This window comes from Melopsittacus undulatus, chromosome 1 (genome assembly GCF_012275295.1).
Source record: "Melopsittacus undulatus isolate bMelUnd1 chromosome 1, bMelUnd1.mat.Z, whole genome shotgun sequence".
NCBI lineage: Eukaryota > Metazoa > Chordata > Aves > Psittaciformes > Psittaculidae > Melopsittacus > Melopsittacus undulatus.
Genome location: NC_047527.1, coordinates 114,930,577 through 114,952,914, shown reverse-complemented (window position 1 = coordinate 114,952,914; position 22,338 = coordinate 114,930,577). Strand labels below are relative to the sequence as shown.

At 39.6% G+C, this 22,338-nt stretch overlaps 1 protein-coding gene across 1 annotated transcript in view; it reads left to right on the top strand.

The window, feature by feature from the left end:
• GPR158 (G protein-coupled receptor 158) overlaps positions 1-8,706 on the top strand; it is a 185,979-nt gene extending 177,273 nt beyond the window's left edge. The window contains exons 9-11 of the mRNA XM_034067256.1: positions 540-645; positions 2,090-2,236; positions 2,993-8,706. Coding sequence (XP_033923147.1) covers positions 540-645; positions 2,090-2,236; positions 2,993-4,447 — 1,708 coding nt within the window. The 3' untranslated portion in view covers positions 4,448-8,706. The remainder of the gene's footprint in view (positions 1-539; positions 646-2,089; positions 2,237-2,992) is intronic.
• The last annotated feature ends 13,632 nt before the right edge of the window (positions 8,707-22,338 follow it).

The window sequence follows — 22,338 nt, the reverse complement described above, 5'->3', positions numbered from 1 at the left end:
TTGGGCTGAGGGATCCTGCGATAAACACCATTTCTTTGCTCCCTGCTAAAAAGCATTTCAGTTTGGTTCTCTCTTTGATGGGTTATCAGCAACACTCTGTAGCTGCAATCTGTGAGCATCCTGTACTTATGAAGTGCACTGCAATTTATCATAGTACATGTGCTTACTTAACCTAAAATCACCTATTGAGATCCTTAATGTATATAAGCTGCCGTAACTCAGTTCAGGCCAAAGAAGCTGTGACAGTATAGACCATCGAAAAGGACAGCTAAGTAGGGTGAAGAAGGTGGAATAAACAATATCATTTAAGGTCTGGCTTGTTTTGTTGGTTGGAGATTGGTTTTTTTCTGAGTTGTTTTCAAATTTTGATATATAGGCAAAGCATGAGGATGTCATTTTTAGTCTGTATGAAAGCAGTACAGAATAAAACCAGTTGTGTCTGACCTTTCAATGAAAAGAAACCTATGGAACATTAAAGATGTTAAATCTAATGCACTGGAGAAAAGGCAGTGAATTGCAGCCTTGAATTCTATTTTCAGATTCATTCTTGCTTCGAGACTTCAGTCTGATTGGATGCTGATGCTGTTCTTTGCACACACACACTTGACTGTGACAGTCACTGTTGGGCTACTTCTGATCCCTAAGGTATTTGAGTCTCCTGTTTTTTTTTCTTTTTCCAAGGCTGAGGCAGACAGATGTTTGGCAGAAGCAATTCTGTATGAAATAGCAGCTGATAGAATAGGAAGATAAAAGATTTGTCTATGTTGCTGTCGTGGTTTAAAACCCCACCTCAGTCTCCCGCAGTACCACACACCCCTTTTCCCCCCCCAGTCAAGCCTCCCTCCCCCCCCTGCACCTAAAATGCTGTACTTTCTTTTTTTTTACTTTAAAAACTCTTACACATTTTCAAAGATTGTTACTTTCAGCTCTCAAAATTCCAGGAGTTTAAAGTAGTTAAAATGTTGATGTGATTAATACAAGGAGGAAAGAATCCCGCCTTGCCTAATTATGGTTTTTTTCAGATATTTGGTTCAACTTGTACAATTTTCAGGTTAATGAAGCCTTTATTCCCATCTTTTGCCTATGTGTCAGAATAGGGTATGCTGGTAACTGTCAAATGTACATACAGTAAACAGTCATAGTAAGAGGACACATAGACTGAGCCTTAATACTGAATATCCTTACTTTAAATTATTTTTCTGGTCTTTAGAATATTCTTATTATTTTCTATCTCATATCTATGTACTTTATTTCATACCTTCAGAGAGGCCTTTCTAGCCTAACCTGAAAAATGTGTTGCCCTTTCTGAAGCTGACTCATAATGAGGGATTCAGCATTTCCATTTTTAGTTTGTTATCTGTGTAACACTGCACAAACCTTTTTTCCAGCACACAAACTAATGCAGGGAATTAAGAGAAGATTCACAAGGTTTAGTTCCATTCATAAAGTCCTGAAGTCAGATGACTATGTGGACAGTAGTAACTACAGATGAGTGAATCACTATGAATAAAAAAATAGCTGACAGCCTCTCTCCACTCTTGATCCACACATTTACTAAAACTTAGAGAAATTACCTTGTCTGCTTCTTTATTTGTTTCCTGCTGGTTTTTTCCTTCCTCTTTTTTTTTCCCATTTTTGCCACCTCATCTCTTCCTTCTCAGGGTCAGAATCTAAAATGGGAGAATTGCCTTCTGCAGGATTATTAAACTGTATGGATTATAAAATCCAGACTTAGGGCTTTAGTAGCCTAATTGGAAATACTGGCTGAAAGTCTATTTCCTGCTAGCTTGGTTTAAATGCAGTTTTAAAGAGGTTCAAACAAGCACCAAATGAACTGCTCAGGGAGAGGGTTTTCTTGTTAAAATCTCTAAGAGTTATCAAGTTAAGCCATTCTTAATAAGAGTTTGTTCCATACAATACTGATATTCTGTACTACGTGTGCCAATGACACCTATAGCTAGTGATCTGAGTTCAGAAGTTTGTATGAATTCCATAGAAGGATCACTGTGCAATAAAAACTGTTGATGTAAAATTGTACAGTAATGCTGAAATAAACTTTCAAACTGATGGCAACATCTTTTTTATGCAGTTTTCACATTCAAGCAATAACCCAAGAGATGATATAGCTACAGAAGCTTATGAAGATGAGCTTGACATGGGTCGATCTGGATCCTATCTGAACAGCAGTATCAATTCAGCATGGAGTGAACATAGTTTGGATCCTGAAGATATTCGGGTAGATATAATTAATTTAAATAGCATTTATTTTCAACAACAACACTTTTTCCTATGAGTAAATTCTGAATTGCATCAATTTGAATTTTTGTGCAGGTATCAGCTGAAATAGGCCAGCTCAGGTCTCTCAGTGATTGTGGTATCAGGTCATGTAAAATCTCATGGAAAATATTCACTAGTATGAAGAGATACTGCATCACTAGTTGTAGTAAAAGTCATACTGGAGGCTAAAGAGGAGGAATCGTCCATAGCAAGAGCTGTTTATCAGTTTACATAGCCTCTTTGAATTGTCTTGAAGTACAAGCAATATGTGGTGTCAGTGTGACCAGTCATTTGTATATAACGTATCTGTAACTATACATAACTATATAGATAAAATAAAAAAACCACATGATTAACAGAAAAAAAACCACTTTATTCCTGCATTACCTGATAAAAGGGGTGATATTCCCAGAGTAAAGAACAGCTGTGAGTTCAGCAGGAAAGCATACACACAGCCCTGTGAAATCTGAAACATACAGCATAAATGTATATGGATTGTACATGCTGTATGACGCACAGCTGTGGAAGGTTACACGTTTGTGTGAACTTAAAATTGGGATTCAGGTTGATGGAGGAATGGCATATTCAAGAATTAGACAAGTCAGGAATAAGTTCAATGCCATTTTTAGAGCAGTAGGCGATGCATTCATCAGGCTGCTTGTTTGACTGTACTCGTTCTGTACCTGCTAGTTTTTCCATTCATTTTGCTTTGCAGGATGAATTGAAGAAACTATATGCCCAGCTTGAAATCTATAAAAGGAAAAAGATGATTGCTAATAATCCACATCTCCAGAAGAAAAGGTGCTCTAAAAAAGGGTTGGGGCGCTCAATAATGCGACGCATTACAGAAATCCCAGAGACAGTCACCAGGCAGTGCTCCAGGGATGAGAAGGACCTGATGGAGCACAGTGCTGTGAAGAACATGGCTACGCTGAAGAAAAACCCACCAGATTCCACAAGTTCGACAAAGCCAAAAGAGGAGACTTTGAAAAATAAAGTCTTTTCCTTAAAAAAGTCCCACAGCACTTATGATCATGTTAGGGATCAAACAGAAGAACCGAATAGCTTAACTACAGAAAGCACTGAAGTTATAGCTGCTGAGAATTCGCTACTGGACTCACTGAATGATAACAAGTTAACCAAAAATGCTCCTGAAAAGGTTGAAGCTGTCTCCACTGAATCGGTCCCTTTGGTGTGCAAATCAGCAAGTGCACATAACTTAAGTGCCGATAAGAAGCCTCTGCATCCAAGAACATCTGTGTTACAAAAATCCCTCAGTGTTATTGCTAGTGCCAAGGAAAAGACTCTGGGACTAACAGGTAAAACACAAAGTCTGGAAGAAAGCACTAAGTCTCAAAAACCTCAGCCAAAGGGTAAGGAGGCCGGCAAAAAGCACTCGGTCTCTGATAAAGGTGAGCATAAGGATTCCCACCAGAAGAACTCTACCCACTCTGAGGAAGCAAAGAAAGCCCATAAATCTTCAATTATGAAGCAGCAAAGGGTTAGTCAGACACCTGCAAATCCAGACACAGGCCCAGCTAAGTCTCTACACAAGGACAATTTCGACATAGGAGAAGTCTGTCCTTGGGAAATATATGACCAAACTCCTGGTCCTGTGCCTTCTGACTCTAAAGTTCAAAAACACGTGTCTATTGCTTCCTCAGAGCCAGAGAAAAAACACCCTTCCCAGCCAAAGGGGAAAACTCATCGTAAGCTGAAGACACCTGAGGGGTATCAGCAGTCAAATCAAATATGTGCAGAGAAGGTGGAAGAAGCCTCTCAGGAGACACAAGAGCAGCAGGTCTTTGAAAATGACAAAATCCAGTCAAATTCCAAGTCTCCAGTCTCCCCTGGGCTGAAGCATGAGAATGTTAATAGATACACACCTAATACTTATGCTGGGGAGCTGGAAGAGCTACCCCAGAGAGCAGCAGAAAAAGAAAACTTCAATAAATTGGCAGAACAGAAAAAAAATGCCTCTTCTGAGGGAAATGTGCTTTCATCTGACTCCCATAAGCCAAGTAGTTACTTCCAGCAACCTTTAGCATCTCGAGCTGAAGTCTGCCCTTGGGAGTATGATACACCAGATTTACCAAATGCAGAAAGAAGTGTAGCTTTATCGAACACCTCTGCTATAAGTGCAAATAAAACAGCAACACCTCGAAAATAAGAGGCTTTTGGACTGAGGAGAGTAGCAACATTAAAGGGAAAACAGGAAAGACAGAGGGGACTTAGGCCAAAAGGATCTGAAAATTCCTAAGGAGCATCACTCAAATCAAGGGAATCAGCACTACAAAGAAGTAGGAGTTAAGCAAAGTAAATTATCATTAATGTTGTTATTATTTAGTTCTTGAGTGCCAACAATGTGATTAGCAGTGTCCAGAATATGGTCCCTGCTCCAAGGATTTTACTGTGTCAATGAAAGAAACCTGCCTTTGTGAAATCACTTCTCTAAAAGAAAAAAATGCAGTGGTAACAAACGCACAGTGTAGATCTCAACTGAATTATTTCTGAATGCCAAAACTGGCTTTAACTTGCCCTTGGGACTTTAAAGATCCAGCAGAAGTAGGGAACACAAAATGTCCTGATGGCAAAAAGGGGTATCAATGAGCAGCTTATTAAAATGACGACTTTTCACTTTACATATTTAATCTAGATAGCACCGCTAATTCAATGCATCCCCAAAACACATTTTATATAATGATTGCTCTCATTTTCTTATTACTGTGTGTTTAAGTACATTGTTGTGTCTCATATTAAAGCATTCCAGATTGTATAATTTTTTGCAAATAACTTTGATATTATGTGACACAACAGCGCATTTATGCAATCTGCAGATACTTTCTTCTAATTGCAAGTTAAAATACCTGCTGTAGACTTTTTTGTTTAGATATAGAATTGCAGTAATTTTTCACTGGCTATGGAAGCCGTAATTCATATAGGGAAATTCCTTTGGGCTTTGGAGATTATTTTTTTTTTCTTTCCTGTGATTTATATAGTGTTTTTTTCTTTTTTGGTTTACTCTCTGTTATTTATAGTTTGATACAGTATTATTCAGGGGTTTTATACGCAGTATGTTACTTGTTTATGCACTTCCCTGTTAATGCTCATAGACTTTGTTTATAGTGGAAATTCAGTCGTCTTAGCTGCTTATTCTGGTAAGTCTTAGGACAACTTATCTGTTGTTTGTTACTAACTGGAAACTGTCATCTAACAAACAGAAATCTTGCTTAAATATCAGTGGTGATACTGAGCATATCCCACTATTAAAATAAGCAAGAATGACAATGAAAATATTCCCCACAAATTATTACCTATTTTACTAAAACCAGATAACCCTGGGAAATACATGAGCTAGTTCATATAGAACAACAGTGTACTGTTTATCCCTGTTGGCAAACCTCAAAAAATTGGCCCATGGAGTGAGAAGTCCAAAATATTACTCTTCCCCCATGTATGCAATTGTAAGAGACAGTGGGAAGGGAAATGATGGTATCTCTCTCCCACTCTCCAAAATGCTTTGATTTTATTTATTTATTTACTTAATTGTTTATTTACACATACTTTTGCAGTAAACTTTAGTGCTTAATACAGTGCTAATTTTCAGTAATAACTACAGTCCTCATTGTGCATATGAGCTTAATTCACAGATGGCCCATTCACAGCTATGAGTCTTGGTGATGGTTCAGAATCAGGGCCTGAGGACTTATTGTAAAAGATCTGAGGAGTATCACTAATACTAAAAAACCCTCAGCTATCTAAATGCAGTGCCAGTAAGGTGCTGTCCACTAGAATTGGCTATCTATACAGTACTCCAAAACAAAGACAGCTCAGTCCTAAAGAACTTGTGCAATTTGAGAGAAGTGATGGGGTTCATTGGAAGAACATGAAATGAGGATGATCGAATAGAATGTGTTGTTTAATATATATATAATATATATATAAAATAGATATTTATATATGTTTAATATATATAAAATGTCTTATCTAATACACACATGCACCTACACATATGTAGTATAAACTGATTTTTGTGGCATCATAGAAAAAGTGGCTTAAGATGAAATGAAATGAGCACAGGGACTTAAGCTGGGCATGAAGAGGACTTTCTTTGTCCTTTAAAAGGGACAGGGGTCTGTGGGTATGTCTACACTGGTAGATCAAGACGGATCTTCCTACTGCCTCTGCTAAGCTGAAACTGAGAATGTGCCAACACCTGAGCCAGCTGTGGTCAAGTTGGCTCAAGTCATTGGCTCAGGTCTCAGTGCTGTCTACACAAATTGGCCTCAATCATAAATTCTGCTCATTAGCTTCAGATTAAAGCAGCCAAACTGCCCAACTAACCTAGTTAGCCTGAATGGTGCTCAGTTCCACCACGGGGACATGCAAACTTAGATCTTTGCTACCCTGGGCCTGTCTGACTCTCCCACCCCTCTTTTGTAGGGTGTAGTTAGGGCCTAGAATATCTGGTCTTTGCCTTTAACACCCATCTTCCAACTGGGACCCCTTCAACCCCTCTTAACCTGTAAAAGGGAGTCAGGCATATGAGTCTGAGTGCTTTGGACATTTGTGCACCCACTTTCCATACACAGTGCCATTGGCATCCTACATGCAGACCAAATCTAGCTTTCTGCTTAGTGTGGAAAAGAGCTGAGGTTAGACTTGGTGTGCCCAGATTCTCCCTTCCCAGTCCCAGCAACTCATGGGATTTGTTAGTAACCTATTCATCAATATCAGTGGGATTTGATCAGTGCTTCAGAGATAAAGTAACCCTAAAATTTGCTGCAAGGGAATAAGTCCAGCCTGGGAACGCAGCTTTCTATAAGTCCCCCAGGAGGACACACTGACCTCGTGTGCAGAGAGAGGCACAACTTTCAACCTGCAAAGTATGGTGACCACCTTGCACCTCTGCTACCCCTCCAGAAAGGTTCTGCAGCCTATCTCAGCAGTGGTTTGTGTAAACAGGGAGGGGGGGCCACTTACAGCAGGTTGCGCTGACTCACTGAGTTAGCACTTTGTCACAGCCAGGTGCTGAGGTTAAAAGTGGGAGTCCATAGGAGAGTAAGGAAAGGAGATATTTGTACATACTCACAAGAGCAGTTGCCAGCCCTGGCACCTGCACTCGTCTTGCCCTCCATCCTTTACATTCGTGCTGAACAAGGACACACTGCCTCTGCTTTGCTCAGCAGCAGCTGTGTTGGGGTGCAGCGTGCACTAAGGGAGCAACATCAGCAAGGTGTCCACACAGTACCACTGCCCCTGGTATGTGTCATCACTGGCAGGATCAAGCCCTTCATGCATTATTGCATCTGTGCCACTGCTGTCCATCTACAATTCTTTGCTCCTTTTCTTTTTTTCCTTTTCTAACTTCATTAGAAACACAGAAACAAAGCCCATTCCTTGGCTGGTGTAAAATAGCCCAGCTGCATGGCAAGTAAAAGGATGATGGTTGATTTACCAGGGAAGGCATTGGCTTGTATATCCTTATTTGTTTTTCTTTTCCTTCATCCTGACCCTTTCTCTCACTTCTTAAGAAATGTCTGGTATGGTTCTTTAGGCTTGTTGTAGTCACATCTCCTAAGGCTGATGTAGTTGGAGAACTTCCCTTTAGAAAACAACAAAGCTTTCCCCAGTTTATTTAGCTACTGTTACATGGGCTACAGATTCAATTGGGACTTTAATTCACACTTAAGAAAATGAGGGGCCAAACTTCACTCAACAATTCTATTTCACTATGATGCTGCTAGAAACATTGCTTAATGAAGGCATACTAAGTTAGACATAAACAATGTTCTGTATTTCATAGTTTTTTCTCCACCAGCATATATTTGCTAGATTGCTTAGCTATCTTTTTCTGGAGTTTCATTGTCATTATTCAGCCAAGAGAAGTGCAACTCTAGAATTAAGATATTTTCTAGCAGATCTGTTAAGAGAAAAGGTAATAAACACTAAGGTCACAAACATTTGCTAGGTTGTCCTTTTAAATGCATGTGCAAGCTGCATTTCTCCTTTATTTTTAAGCCATGGTTTATAAATAATTAGATTTCTACCAGTCTTACTAGACTTGTATAATTTATGCAAGATTATATGCTTTAAAATATAAACCAGTACACACCTATCATCAGCTTTGGTGGCATCATAGACCTGAAACTGGACAATACTTTTGTATTTGCTCTCCTTAGGCTTTTGCATGCATATGACAACAGGCAGGCCTGAGAAAACACTGCCTTTGACTTTTAACATTTTAGCTACTCCAAGTTGTAGACTATATAAAGCTGTAAGTCTCTTCACTTTATAATGTGGTTCTTATAACAATGCTATCTGGCAACCAACAGCATCCACCATGAAATACTTGATAGATTTATGTTGTAATGTGTTGCAGCATGTAAATAATGTAACTTCTCTGCAATAAAGCACATTTATATGAAACCTGTCTGCAGGCTTTTGTGTTGTCACTTTCTGAAGTCATTACTGATCCAAACTGAACAGTTTTCTCATCAATCTTATAAAGTAACTAACTGAGTTTTAAAGTTTATATGATCTGATCATGTCGTTAGCATTTTGCAGATTTTCCAATTTTCATGACATCAACCTGTACACTAGATGTGTACTGTGTTCAGGATTTTAGATTAGGGAAATAGCTCTCTTTACTCAGTGGCTGCAATTTTGAGTTCAAAATTATAGGGTCCTTGCTATATTCCCATATATATTTAATGACAAATAGAATATTAGAAAATATTAGGAAATAAAAAAATTGGATTTTATGATGTTAGCATAAAATCCTGTAGCTCTTCTGTACTACATACATGCATGCCTTGATTCTTCATCTAAAATATATGTCTAACAGATACAGAAAAGGTACAAAGAATGGTAACTAAGATAATCAGAGACAGAGAATGGCTGCTGTGTAAGAGGTGGCTAAATCAGCTCCAGCTTCTTTAGCTTGGGGGGGAGATGACTGAGATAGGGGTGAGACCTATACAAAATTACAAATGGTCCGAAGGTAATGAGAGAACTCATACATGCTGGGTTTTGTCATGGGGAACTACAGAACACCCAGGGCAGCAGTTCAAAACAAAGGAAGTTTTCTTCTACATATGGCATAAAATATATTGCAGAGTTCATTTTCACAGATTGTTGTGGATATTAGGAGTTTAAAAAGCATTGGGGAGATCATGAAAGAGAAATCGATCAAGATCCCCAAACATGGTGGATACAAAACTCTTTAATCACTAATTTGTAGAAGGCTGGTAAGTAGGAAGATTGTCTTTTATAATCATCCTGTTTTCTTTCCATAACCACCTGGTAGGCATCTACCACCTCTCTTGGCAACCTGTTCAAGTATTTTACCACCCTCATGAGTTCAAGAAAGCATTGGATACCCTGGACACCTTTGACTCCTGCCTAAGAGTACAGGACATGTAACCAATTATACAACATGGGCAAACCTTGCAGAGAAGTTATTTCATTGACCACTTTTTTTTTTTCTTTTCTCAATAATACAGTATTTCTGACAGGTTGGAGCACACTTCTCCTCATTCTAAAGGAGCTTTTTTCATGAACGGGGAAATCAGCTTTAGCAATGCTAGAAATTCAGTACAAGATCCTGATTGTTTTAACTTGGTTTGGCGAGCTGCCATCATGTTTCAATATTTGATCTTCTGGTCCTTTAATACATGGAAATTTCAACATTATCTCTCCATTTGTGCAGGGGATTTTTCTTTTTTTAGTCTCTAAAAATGTACAAACAAATCAAACATTGAACATTTTACCATCAAATTACTGGATTTTAGATTTCTGGGTATATGGGCTGGGTCCAATTTTTCATTGCATCAAAGCAAGGAAAAACATTACATTATACTCAAAATAGACATATATTTTTGAAATGTGCATTTATGATCTCTGTATAACATAGATCCACATATTTTACATACGAGTGTACAGAATCATTATTCCATCTTTGTAGCTGCAGAAGGCAAGGATTTCCAGTACATGGGTAGCAGCCTTTAGAAGCAATTAAAAGAGAAGATTGCTGTGCCTGCCCAATGGAAGCCTTCTAATGAAATTCAAACCACTAGATGTCTTTCAGGTCTACCAGCATAAAATGTGTGCTAAATTAGACTTGCCTGCTTGTTTTCTTCTTGGTATTGGTGATACGTTCTGAGGCAGAGCAAAAGCAGACACCTCTCCAGTCCCACCGTGGCATGGGATATTATGCCCATGAGAGTGACCATTTGCTCTCCTGCTTGCTGCTGGCCTGTTGCGCTCTTACTTCATGATAGGGAATCATAGAGTAAACTTAAAAACTGGTACTTTATTGATCTGCTTGATACTCATAACGGTGGCTTTCTGTCATACTTTTCCCCTGCTGCTGCACTAACATTAACAAGAGCATTGGCAATGAGGTGGGTTTAGATGTTGCAGGGTAAGTCTTGGAGGCTGCCTGCATCTGTTTGGAGTTACACTATTAGCTGTACTGCTTTGACAGATGATACCGACAGGGATTTTAGACTGGCTGCAGTACTACAGATGAAAACCAGGTTGATTTGACATACTTCAGTGCTAACAATAGTATCATATAATGATGTCCTTGTTGCATGAAGATTTTTTTGAAGCTGCAGGGTGGTAAGAGCCATGTGGTTCCAAGCAGTTATCTTGGAGATGTCACCGAAGGAAAATCACAGCAGCACTGGAGAAGGCACCTGTCCAGCTCTGCTCCCACATCATGTTTTATGAGGTACTTGACAAAGGTACATGATTTGTGTAAGCTACCAAAACTGGCTAGTGCTCCTCTGTATGCAGTGCATTGTAATAGTTATGTTTATATTAATTTTTATGCTTTGTTTTATAGTATTTCAATTTCCCTTTGTTGACAGCAGCTTTGTTACCTCTGTGGTGACTTATTTCGATTGTTTTGCAGAAACTTCCTAGAGAACTTTGATTTGCATCTCATCTGCTCCATTACAAGGCCAGCATTTCCCTCACTAATTTCTTTGTGTTTGAAGTCAGAAGGCAATAGTTTCATGGTTTATGGAATTTTCCTTCAGAAATAGTTAAATATTTTAAAACACAACTTTGACAATTTTTATTCTGATTAATAATATATTCTGTTTTAATGACCAAGAAAATGCAGTAAGCAAGAAATGATGCATTTGTTGCTTTCAAAGTGCTAGTTAGATGTACTTTTGCTTCTTGGATTTAGGAGTAATTGTAGATTGCAGTTGTGCACTGCATGACCTTTCCATTCAACTGTTTGTTGTCTACATTATAACTGGAATGGCAAAGTTGTATTACAAAAATAGAGCGCCTAGGTAGGGTTTGGGATTTTTGGATTTACCACCTCATCCATGTATGACAAGTGTTTTTACACACAAGTTTGTGCGTAAAACTACTGGCTAAACCACCTACTTTACTGGTTTATGCATTACTTTATAAATGTATCTATTGTTGTGAATTCCTTGGAACAACTTTGTAATTCAATGTAATGGACTAGCAGATAATAATTGAAAATCAACGGGATGAAACTGTCTATTCTTTTTTTCTTCATTAAATACATGATAGTAAAAATGTAAAAACCCTGGCATTTCTGGGAAAGAAAGCAAAACCATGAGGATTTTGTTCATTAATTTACCATTCAGAACTGATTATTTTTAGAATTAAGGAGCTTAGAGACAACTCTACTACATTTGTGATTGATCAAATACTGCCTATACATTCTGTCTGCTTAAAATACCCGTGATTCCAGCTGAAACAAGTACATATCTTGTAGTTCTTGCCCCAGTTTTTACTAGGGGTGCATTTGATCCAGTGGGGGTTGATTTCAACAAAAGGTGCAGAAACAACTTTTGCACATCTGTATTATATATATGTCTTAGTATATATTTATATATGAATATAAATATGTCTATTAAAGATCCATGCATCCATATGGTTGTGTATATACCAAGGCACTGTTCTTGCTTTTAAGCTGTTCCTGCTTTTGCCTCATATTAAATTGACTTTCTGCGGAAGTAGATTATTGGGATATTGTTACTTCAAAAATGTGTGCATGTTTAGAGTATCAAGCAGGTTATAAAAGGAAATACATTTACAGAAAACAAACATGGCAGCTCTGGGGGGCTGTTAATGCAGAGTTCCTACTTTCCTCTGCTTGTTTCTTGTCTCCTCACATGGGAAACACATTTTTACTGAAAGGTAAAGAAGACTTGCAGGACAGGAGGTATCAAGTTACTGAATGAGACACAAACTCTTAGTTGGTTAATTCTTAGCATAGAAATTACTGATTTTCAAAGCCACCAGAAAAGGAGGTTAGTGTCCAGTCCTCTGTGAATTCAATGACTTCTTTGAAAACTCCAGCCTGAAAGGCTATTGTTTTTGATGGTGTGACAAATCTTTACAAATGGCAATAGCAAAAAGTGTGAATTTAGCAATAGAGTCCATGACCTTGTAAAGCTGCTTGGAGATCCTAACTGCTTGGCTGATGCTAAGCCAGGTGGATTCTTGGCATGGGAAACTTTGAACAACACACTGATGATAACCAGAATTAATGCATTTTGGACTACCAGCAATGAGTTTTTAGAGACAAACAGGAGAGAGAATATGTTTGACAGCATAGACACCTTTTCACCAAGACTGGGATGGAGGGACCACAAGCCCATTTAAGTAGGCCACCAAATAATCTGGCCTATGTTAAGTCAGGATTTGGTCCACATTCACACAAGGGAAACAGAAACCTGCTGTCAGCAATCCGCCTGATGCAAAACCCTTAAGGACAAAAAAGCATTCATCATCTCAAGAGCTGCTGCTGCCCATTCACATCCCTGCTTTCCAGCTGGTGGTCCCACCAGGTGCTTACTGCCCTTTGCCACCCTGCAGGTAGTACAAAAGGTTCCCCTTTTCATTAGAAATGTCGCAATGGCTTATGCTTGGTTTTGCTCTCTTTTCAGCCAGAGGCCAGAAGCATTGTGCTCCAAACTAAAGCTCTTTTCAGCTTTTTCTCTTGGCTGTTGAGCTCCCTTTGATCACCAGGAGTCAGTTTCCCCAGCTCAAGTCCTGGGCAGATGGCAGCGCTATTATCCTCATCTTCTCCAAACATCCCACGGAGTTTTTAAATCGCATGAAACTGTACAGACTAGAGCTGCCTTGGTAAAATATCTCCCTGTGCCCCAAACCAGAGATACCAGGACAAAGCCACACTAATTCACTTTTCTGCCTAGCTGTAAACTTCCAGTGCAGTATTTGGAAAATCATTTAGGGGCAGATTTTTTTTTACATAGGTACCAGTGTGGCTCCTAGGCTCCCTGTGCCTTAATTTTCCATCACTGTGTAGGGATGACCTGACTACTTTCCAAAGGCAGTAGGAAGAAGGATGCTGTCAGAATCTTACAGTCTTGATAGCACTAAGAAATACATGCGTGATGCTACGCCTCATTCTTTATATGACAATGGATTATATATAAAGTTGAACAGCAGTAAAATGCATATTGATCCACAAATAAGGTGATTATTAACTTGCAAGTATGGAAGTTTGGTTAATATAAGGAATTTTATCCTAGATGAGATTTCCTCTTGTCTTTTTTTGTAATGTACAGTTTTTCTCAGCCAAAGAGATAAACCCCAGACAAACTCAAATTTGAAGTGACCTTTTCCTGCATTAAAGTTCTTACAGTCTCCTGAGCTGTTCAGATGCAGGAAATGAATTCTTGCTGGTTTTTAGCACGGATGTCAGTTCTCCAGAATTTCTCTTGCCCACCTGCACAGCTTCCTGGTGCTAGCACGGCATTCCTGTGTGCACAGGAAGAGCAAACTAAAATCCTCCTTGCTTCTCCAAATACTATCCAAATGTCACAGGATAGTCTCAGGTGTTTGCCTCTCTGGTACCTCTGGTACAGTTTTGTATGTCTGTTTAATTCTGGCTGCTCTTCATCTCTGTTCAATTCCATAGAGCCAGGTAAATTCACAGAAATAATATCAAAGTCTATTCCTCATCCTTAGCTAAAATAGCTGGGCTGTGTAAACAGAGCTGACTCCTCTCAGAGGATAGTTGTGGCACAATGAGGGGATCAAATCTGTCATTAGCATCCAGTTTATTTGTATTTAATGTCACTGTCACAACCTTCATGCAAAATAAACCCAAATCTCTAAGGAAGCTTTATGTTTCCTCATCCTCCTTTCTAGCATTCTCTACTGATCTCATTCAAGGACTGCATTTCCTCCCCCTCTCTTCTCTTCCAAAAAGTGATCAAAACAAGCTCATTTACTAACACAGGCTTTGAGTAGGACTCTGAAAACAAGGGAAACTTTAGAAGCACAAAGAATTTAGAGGGTTTCAGAAATCCTATTTACCCTGCCTCCCCCACATGTTTCCTCATCTTTGATATTTAGCTTCTCCATCTTTGCCTCAGACACAGAAACTCTGTTACAGTTTTCTGGTGCCTTTCCTATTAAGTCTGTGCTTGTGCCTTAGCACAACCCTACTGCTTTTTATATTCTTGCAGCTTCAAAATCATTTCAGTTAGCAAAGACCACATGCTCCATCCTCACATCCCAAACATTCCTCACCCCTCACCTTGACTTCTGCTCTCAATTCTCCTCTCCTTGCTGACACATGTTTTGCTCCTGACCCTGCTGCCCACTTGACTGAACTCTGCCTCATCCTCTGCAGCCTTTCTGGATCTTCTGAGCAGCACAGGTCAGGAGTGCACTATCATTGTATCAGTTTGGGCTGTGACAGGCACTGTACAAAAATGCACCAAAAAAAGTGCAAAAATAAGTGTAAATATTTATTTATTTTTTTGTTTACGTATTTATTTTAGTCCTTACTGCCTAGGATTATGGAAAGGAAAAAGCAAAAAAAGGACAAGGGGTTACTCTCACGTGAGTAAAATGAACACATCGCTAACAGTAAAAAAATCTCTTCACCACTTTCCCAGCTACCTTTGCCTATTAAGCTGTTGCTTTAGATTTGTTAAGGTAATTTCAGGCAAAACTAAAAGACAAAAGAGATCAAAATAATTTTAAGAGATTAAAATGATTCTGCTGACTAAACTGAAGTTTGTGTGTATCCAGATACTGTTTAATAAACCACATACTCTACAATAATGTAGAAGACTCCATGCTGGTTTACAAGAACTGCACATTCTTAACAGAATTATATAGCTCCATTTCCTACCTGGTTTGCTGAGAGCAATTTAAACATATGCACTGACTGCTGCTTGCTGGTCTGCCTCCCAAAATCTTCATGTTCCCTTCTTAGGACCATGCTGGATTAAGAACTGCCTTGTTTAGAAAAAGCTCTTTCTGTAGCAGCTGGCTGTAGCAGGGGCTGCAGTGCCAATATGTGAATCACACCAAGGGCAAAGTCTTTGCTGCTGTTGTACCTTCTGGATACCTCTTTTTGTATTTTTTATTTTGTATTAAATGATTTTGTATTAAATGCTCCCTTATTATTATTACTAGTAGGAGGAGTCATCCTTTCACCTTGCTGCTGTTGTCCCTCTGCAGCATGACACTCTACAGTGAAGATAATATTCATAAACTGTTTTTTCTAGCTCCATCTGACAACAAAAACTTTGCTGTCTTGCTGATACTAACCAGATCAGTTTTCTAGCTGTGATGCTGCCTGTCCCTCACCAGTCTGTGTAATGCCTTGATCTCTGGAGTCTGTAGACATTGTATATACTCATTGTGTAAGTATGGTTTTGTTTAGCAACTTGCTCCTATAACTGGACATTTTCACTTGTATGCAGTCCCTTGCTTCTACATGGGACTGCAGTGGACAGTCTCCTCATAGAGGATTTCTGTGCTCCCTTGCTCTCTGTGTCAGACTCTGCTTCCCAAAGGGTGTATTGCAGTGATTCAGCATTGCTGAGGAAGAATTCTGCCTGTTTCAGTGGCAGTGTGTACTGGCAACTTGGTCTTTCTGTTACCTTGTGGTACCCAGCAGTAGATGGTTTTGAGTGGGACTGTCTTGAATGAATCTCACCACGTGGAAACCTACATATAAGTTGGTCTTCCTTGGACCCTTGCATGGTCAATGAAGGTTTACTCAGCATAATTTACTTCACTCTTAAGGACAACTCCTACAGGCGGTCATTGAAATGACACTTGAAAGTTGCCATCTTTTCCTTTTCCAAGGGAGATTAGGGTGACTAGCTCAGATTTAGAAGTATCCAAGATGTCTCATACTAGGTGAGATGTGGGATCCCACATAGGATGTGATTCATCCAATATTGTGCATATTGGCACTGACAAAGCCATAGTTTTCTTCCTAGCCTCTCAACTTTTCATCTGGCAAGGATCATTCAAGTACCTAATTTTTCAGTGAGTAAGGCAGAGCAGATACAGGCCACACATACATAGTACTCATTAGCATTCAGCATAGAGTGGTAATGTGTACAGAAATACTGTATTTCTTATCACTAAAAGGGAGATGATCTGTTTTGATCTCTCCCAGGAGCTGAGTGGGGATTTCATTAAACTGAAGTGTCTCCATTTGGTTATTCATCACTCTGTTTATTGCACACTTTGTATGGTTGTGTGTTGCATGTATACTCTCATTTAGTCCCTTGCACCCAGCAAATGAGTAACAGCCTACCACTGGGGGATCAACAAACCCCCATCAAGTCCAAACAATAATGATTCCACTCTTTCTGCAGCAGGGAAATTCTGTGCTTTCTGCAGGAAGAGATGTCTGAAGGAATAAATTGTGATTACAGTTCCACCTAGAGCTTGGTCAAGCTCCATCTGTTTTACTGAGATGAACATTACAGCCACAAACTGTGCCAGGAGCTGATATGTAGGAGTCTGCCTGAGTTATCAACCTGTTGTCTGCTTCCTTCATGATTGTGGTTCTGTTATTTGATGGCAGTTTGATTCGAAGCCCAGTGAAGATACAAGGGGTTTTTCCACTGACTTAAGTAGGTTTAAATCAGGCCCCAAAATAAAAATGCTCTCTTTAGAAAGCAGGATGTAACAGAATGGTGAGGAGCTGTGAGTGGCTTAATCATTGCATTTACTCAGCTTTATGACTAATGCCTCTGTCAGTTAACAAGTTTTATTAACAATATAGTGACCTTGAAAACTCTGTGCGTCTGACTAACTCATTCTCGTTTATGAGTAAGTGTTCTATATATTGAGCAAGGATGTAATTGCAATGATGTCATATAAAGTGACTTGAAGCTTAAAATGACTTAAATAATATGTGGATTGCAATTTCACTTGAAACTGATACAGTTTTTAAATATTGAAAGAATACCTTAAATTACTAAAATTAAGGGTGGGAGAATAGTATCAGTATCAGGTAAAATATATGTGCATACTGAGGTGAATATTAAGGCTATTAATCATAGGTATAAAGTGCTCAGTAATGCAGAAGTTATTCTAGCAGTAGAAACTATTAAATAGGTATATGATGAATTTGAGATCTGTAATTTGCCAGGGTTGAAAATCTGTATGACAGTGAAAATAGAAGTGTATGGATCATAATGCTAATATTGTGGCAGGTCATGTTTAGTATGAAGTGAGGCTTAAAAGATGCTCCATACATGGACAAGTGCAGAGAGCTGGACACTTGCTGTATAGTTACAGTGAGTGGCTGAAATCCACCATTATCAATGGTGGGGATGCAAATGGTACACCACACTCCAACCCACTTGGAAATTCTAACCACCCCTTCTTTCTGCCCCCAAAATGTCACTTAGCACTGAGCTAAATCAGCACATCTACTTAGCTATTTCTTTCTCTTCCTCAAAAACTTATGTGCCATAACACAGGTGTGATATATGCAGCGTGATTACACCTCCTGAGACACATAGCCGGCCTGCCTGCTGTTGAAGCCAATCTTTTACACCACTCAGCTAAATAACATACTCTTTCTTTGAGAAATGAATATCCATACATTTCGCTGTGCATGCATGCTGTGTTTTGCCCTACATTATAACTCTGCAGTCCATAGCAGCCATCAGTGTAGTAAATTGTAGGTATCAGTAATGCACTGTGTTTGAGCATCATGACTCCATCTTCCCCTTGATGGCCTCATTCAAGAAACAAATACTAGGACCCACATGCAGGTGAAACCTGACCTCCTTTCAAATGCTTCCTTAGTTAACCCTTTATTTAACTCTGCTTAATTGTTCAAGGACAGTACATACTCCTGTGTCAGCTCCCTCATTCAGGAGCACCGTAATGGCACAGCATTTCCAAATGGCAGAATGACCTTGGGCTGTGCTCTTTCACAACAGTGCTTTCCTGCAGCCATCCAGGCTCCTGTCATCTCTTTTGGAGATCTAGCACAGGGCTGTTGGCATCATGTCCTGCAAGTGCAGGCAGGTGAAGTAGTTCCTTATGAGCACCAGAGCTTTCTACCAAACCTGCTTTACAGATTACGGTGGTTCAGCAGAATGACCATCCTTTCACACCACATTCCAGCCAGATTGCACACAGAGAGCCAAGAGAACCCATGATTCTCCTGTGCTGCAGGGATTCCCTGCTGTCGGGGAAAACAAGCAGTAAGAGAGATTACTCCACCAGGAAAGGGTGTGGGAGGGATGAGGGAGAGAACTGAGGAAACCAGGGAAGTTTGCAACTTTCTTTGCAAGGACTACCCAAGATAGTATCCATCTGAGTAAGAGCCAACATCTCTATCTGTGAGTCTCCTTAGGTCCCCTTAACAAATCAGACCAAGATAGTTGATGGAGTCTGGGACACAGTCTCCTGCTAAACTTCACATCTAAGAGATAAAATAAAACACACCCTAAAATGTCTTGTAGAGTGTTGGAACGGGCTGCCTGGAAAAAGGTTCAGTCACCACCCCTGGAAGTATTTAAAAGATGTGTCTATGTCGTGCTTAGGGACTGCTTAGTGGTGGACTTGGCAGTGCTAGGTTGACACTTGGACTCAATGATCTTAAGGTTTTTTTTCCCAATCTGAATGATTCTGTGATTCTATACTAATTTCTCTCCTTTGAACATGAAGGAAATTAAGGTTTAAATGCAAACATTGATGCTGACCATGTACATGTCTAAGGTATAACTGGGTTAAGAGTCACCACTGTTATCTTTACTGAATAATGTTAAGCAAGATTACTACTTAATTATGAGTGACAAAGCCTGTTTATGTCAGGTTTGTCAATAGCTGTAATTGTTAAGCTTTCGTTCAACTTCTGTAGGTATACTGCCATTCTCTCTCTCCCCGTCCCCATCCCTGTCCCCCCCCCACCCTAATATAAGTCTGGGGGTTTCTCAACTTTGCTCCAATTCAATTAGTTTGCTGTTGGGAGACAAGTGAAGTCTTTATTCTTAACTCTGCCCTTGTGCCTACAGTTCCTGCAATGCCTGCCCTGCTGGTCACCCTGGACTCTTTGCTATGACAAGCTTTCTTGCCCCATGAAGGCTGCTTTGACTTCAGTCAGAATCTCTCTGGGAGCACTGACTGTAGGCAGCTGGAAGCACACCAAACTCTGCTATGAGTCTTCAAGCTCTCTTTTGTACCATACTTTCATGGATAGCCAACCAAAGTAATTTGTGTAGAAAAATAGCTTGTGCCTGTGTATGTATATATATGTAATGTATATGTATATACATGTATGTATATATGTATGTATAATGCATTTAAATAAACACATGGGCACACATACACAATAAAATCCAACTACCCTGATTTATCTCCTAGGTACTGCCTAAAGATGCAGCTATTTAATACAAGCAAAAGCTCTAAAAGCAGGAGGCTAGCACTGTATGTTAACCTCATTGTTATGCAGATACATTCTACCACCATTGTAGGTACAGATCCATTAGGCTATACCTTTTCTCCAGTAACATTTATGCAATATTCCAAATTTTTGTAATTATGGCAGTTCATATACATTGAAAGTGAGCCACTATGGCGTGAACAGCTGCTTTTTGCAGGCGGACCTTTAGACAAGAGACTGTGAAACGTCAAGAAGTTTCGAGATCTTGTTCTAGAAATCCTTTTTATGTAAAAAGAAGCCAGTCTACTCCAATATACTTTGTCATCAGATAGTAATTCAAGTTTTCTTCTGTCCCACTTTATTGGGGTTTACTCTCTGTCAGTGTTTCTCCCAGAGTAGAGGCATGCTCTGGTGGCATTAATATTCCCATTCAGAGGTTTCCAGTGTACATGCTCTGGTGGCATTAATATTCCCATTCAGAGGTTTCCAGTGTACAAAACACTTCTTCTATCTTCTGTACATAAGTGTCATGGATGACAATGCCATTGAAGCTCTAGTCTTGATTGATGCTGGCAATATACTATGTTCTTAAGATTTTACTAAACAAAGTTCGTTGGGTATGGCAGCAGCCTGAAGTGAATTAAAATATTTGTTACAGGCAGAGCTGTAGCAATTAATGATTTCAGCCTCTATTTTAAATCTAAAAGAAATATAAGCATTTTTGAAAGTAAGGAAATACATAGCTAAAATACCTTGGAAACCCTAGTTCTGCCCCTCTAGCAACAGTAATCCAACTTCCTTCCTTCTGGCAGAGCTTCTCTGAGACATGCGTTCTTTGAGCCAACACACAATGTGTTGCCATTAGGAAAGACCAAGGAGAGGTGGAAAAATAAAACCTTCTTCTGTGGAGAGTGTCATTGCTGCTTATGTGGTTCTTTTCATGTTTAATTAAAATAACTATGAGGAGTGACTGTAGCTTTGGAGTTCATGGCAACGTTCGTGCATCATGGTGAGTTACCTTCTCTTTGTTTGATGAGGTGTCTATTACAATTGAAGAAGCTCTTAGTGAGGAAAGGTACATCAGTACATTGCCATGAAAAGTTTCAGTGGGCTGGCATATTTTGACAGCAATATGAAAGGCTTCATGTAAAAAAAATCCTAACCAGCTCCGGTGAGGGTATCTGTGCTATTGTCCTGGCACAGTGAGCATCCTCTGTAGCGCAGCTTTTGCCCTTTAATATGTTGCTTTCAGAAAGGCTTGAAAAAGCTTCCTGTAGCTATTGCTTCTGTCTCCCACTAAGCCAGAGCACTGCCTGGGATTACTTCTCTTCCTCAAAGTTAATGCTGAGGAAGTCAACAATAAGATGAAAAAGTGATCTTAAGCTGGGTCAAAGAACCATTGTTTGCTAGGAATGGAGCTGGGGGAGCAGCTCCACTCATGGTTTGCACCTCTGTGATTGAATCAGAGAGAAGTGCATTTCTTCCCTCTCTCCCTCCTCCTACACCCTTAAATAATAATGCAGGAAAGTATCTGAAATAAGTAGTTAGTTCTTTCATAGAAATGTGCGTCTTTAGTTTTCATACTTAAATGCAGAGACTATTAGGTAGAAAAAATCAGCTTTGGTTTATATGAATTAAATAGCTGCAAGGAGAATCATAAAAACATGAATCCTAAAGGCTCAAACATCAGAAGGCAATTAAAACTTGAGGCTTTGCACATACTGAGTAAAAGAGCGGCTATACAAAAATAACTTTGAGGAGGATACTTTCATGGCAGAGGAGCAGCTAACTCCTACATGCAGCAACACATGCATGCAGCCTACTGTTTGTCAGGAATGGATTCGAGGGTCCCCAGGGGTCCTGTGTGAAAACCATCTGCATTCACAGCTTCAGGTGCAAGAAAATCCACTGCAATGTGCACTTAGTCCTTCAGAGGAGCCTGGAAAACCCAGCCTGGACTTTGTTACACTCCAGCAATCTTACAAATCCATGCCCACCCCACTGCAGGTTTCACTGGGCAGGTGAGTTACTTTTCATCTCCTCCTTTTTCCAGCACCACTGGTCTCTGGGGAGTAAGGATCCAGGAAATCATCACAATTTCTCCTAAATGCAGAGGTGGATATACTCAGGTGAGTTTCTAGGCCACCTAATGATGTGAAACTGCTCTGTCCCAATCCTTTCCCACACAGCTTGAGCATCGCTGGCCTTGGCTGCTAAGTTTCCAGGGTCTCTAAGACACTTTCTACAACACTGCTTTAGAAAAAAATAAACACTTCAAACCATGTCTGATTTAAGTACTCCTTGAGCTCTGTGTAAATCAGGTGCAAAACAAAACATCTCCAGCACCATTGGCTGTATCAATTAGCAAAAGA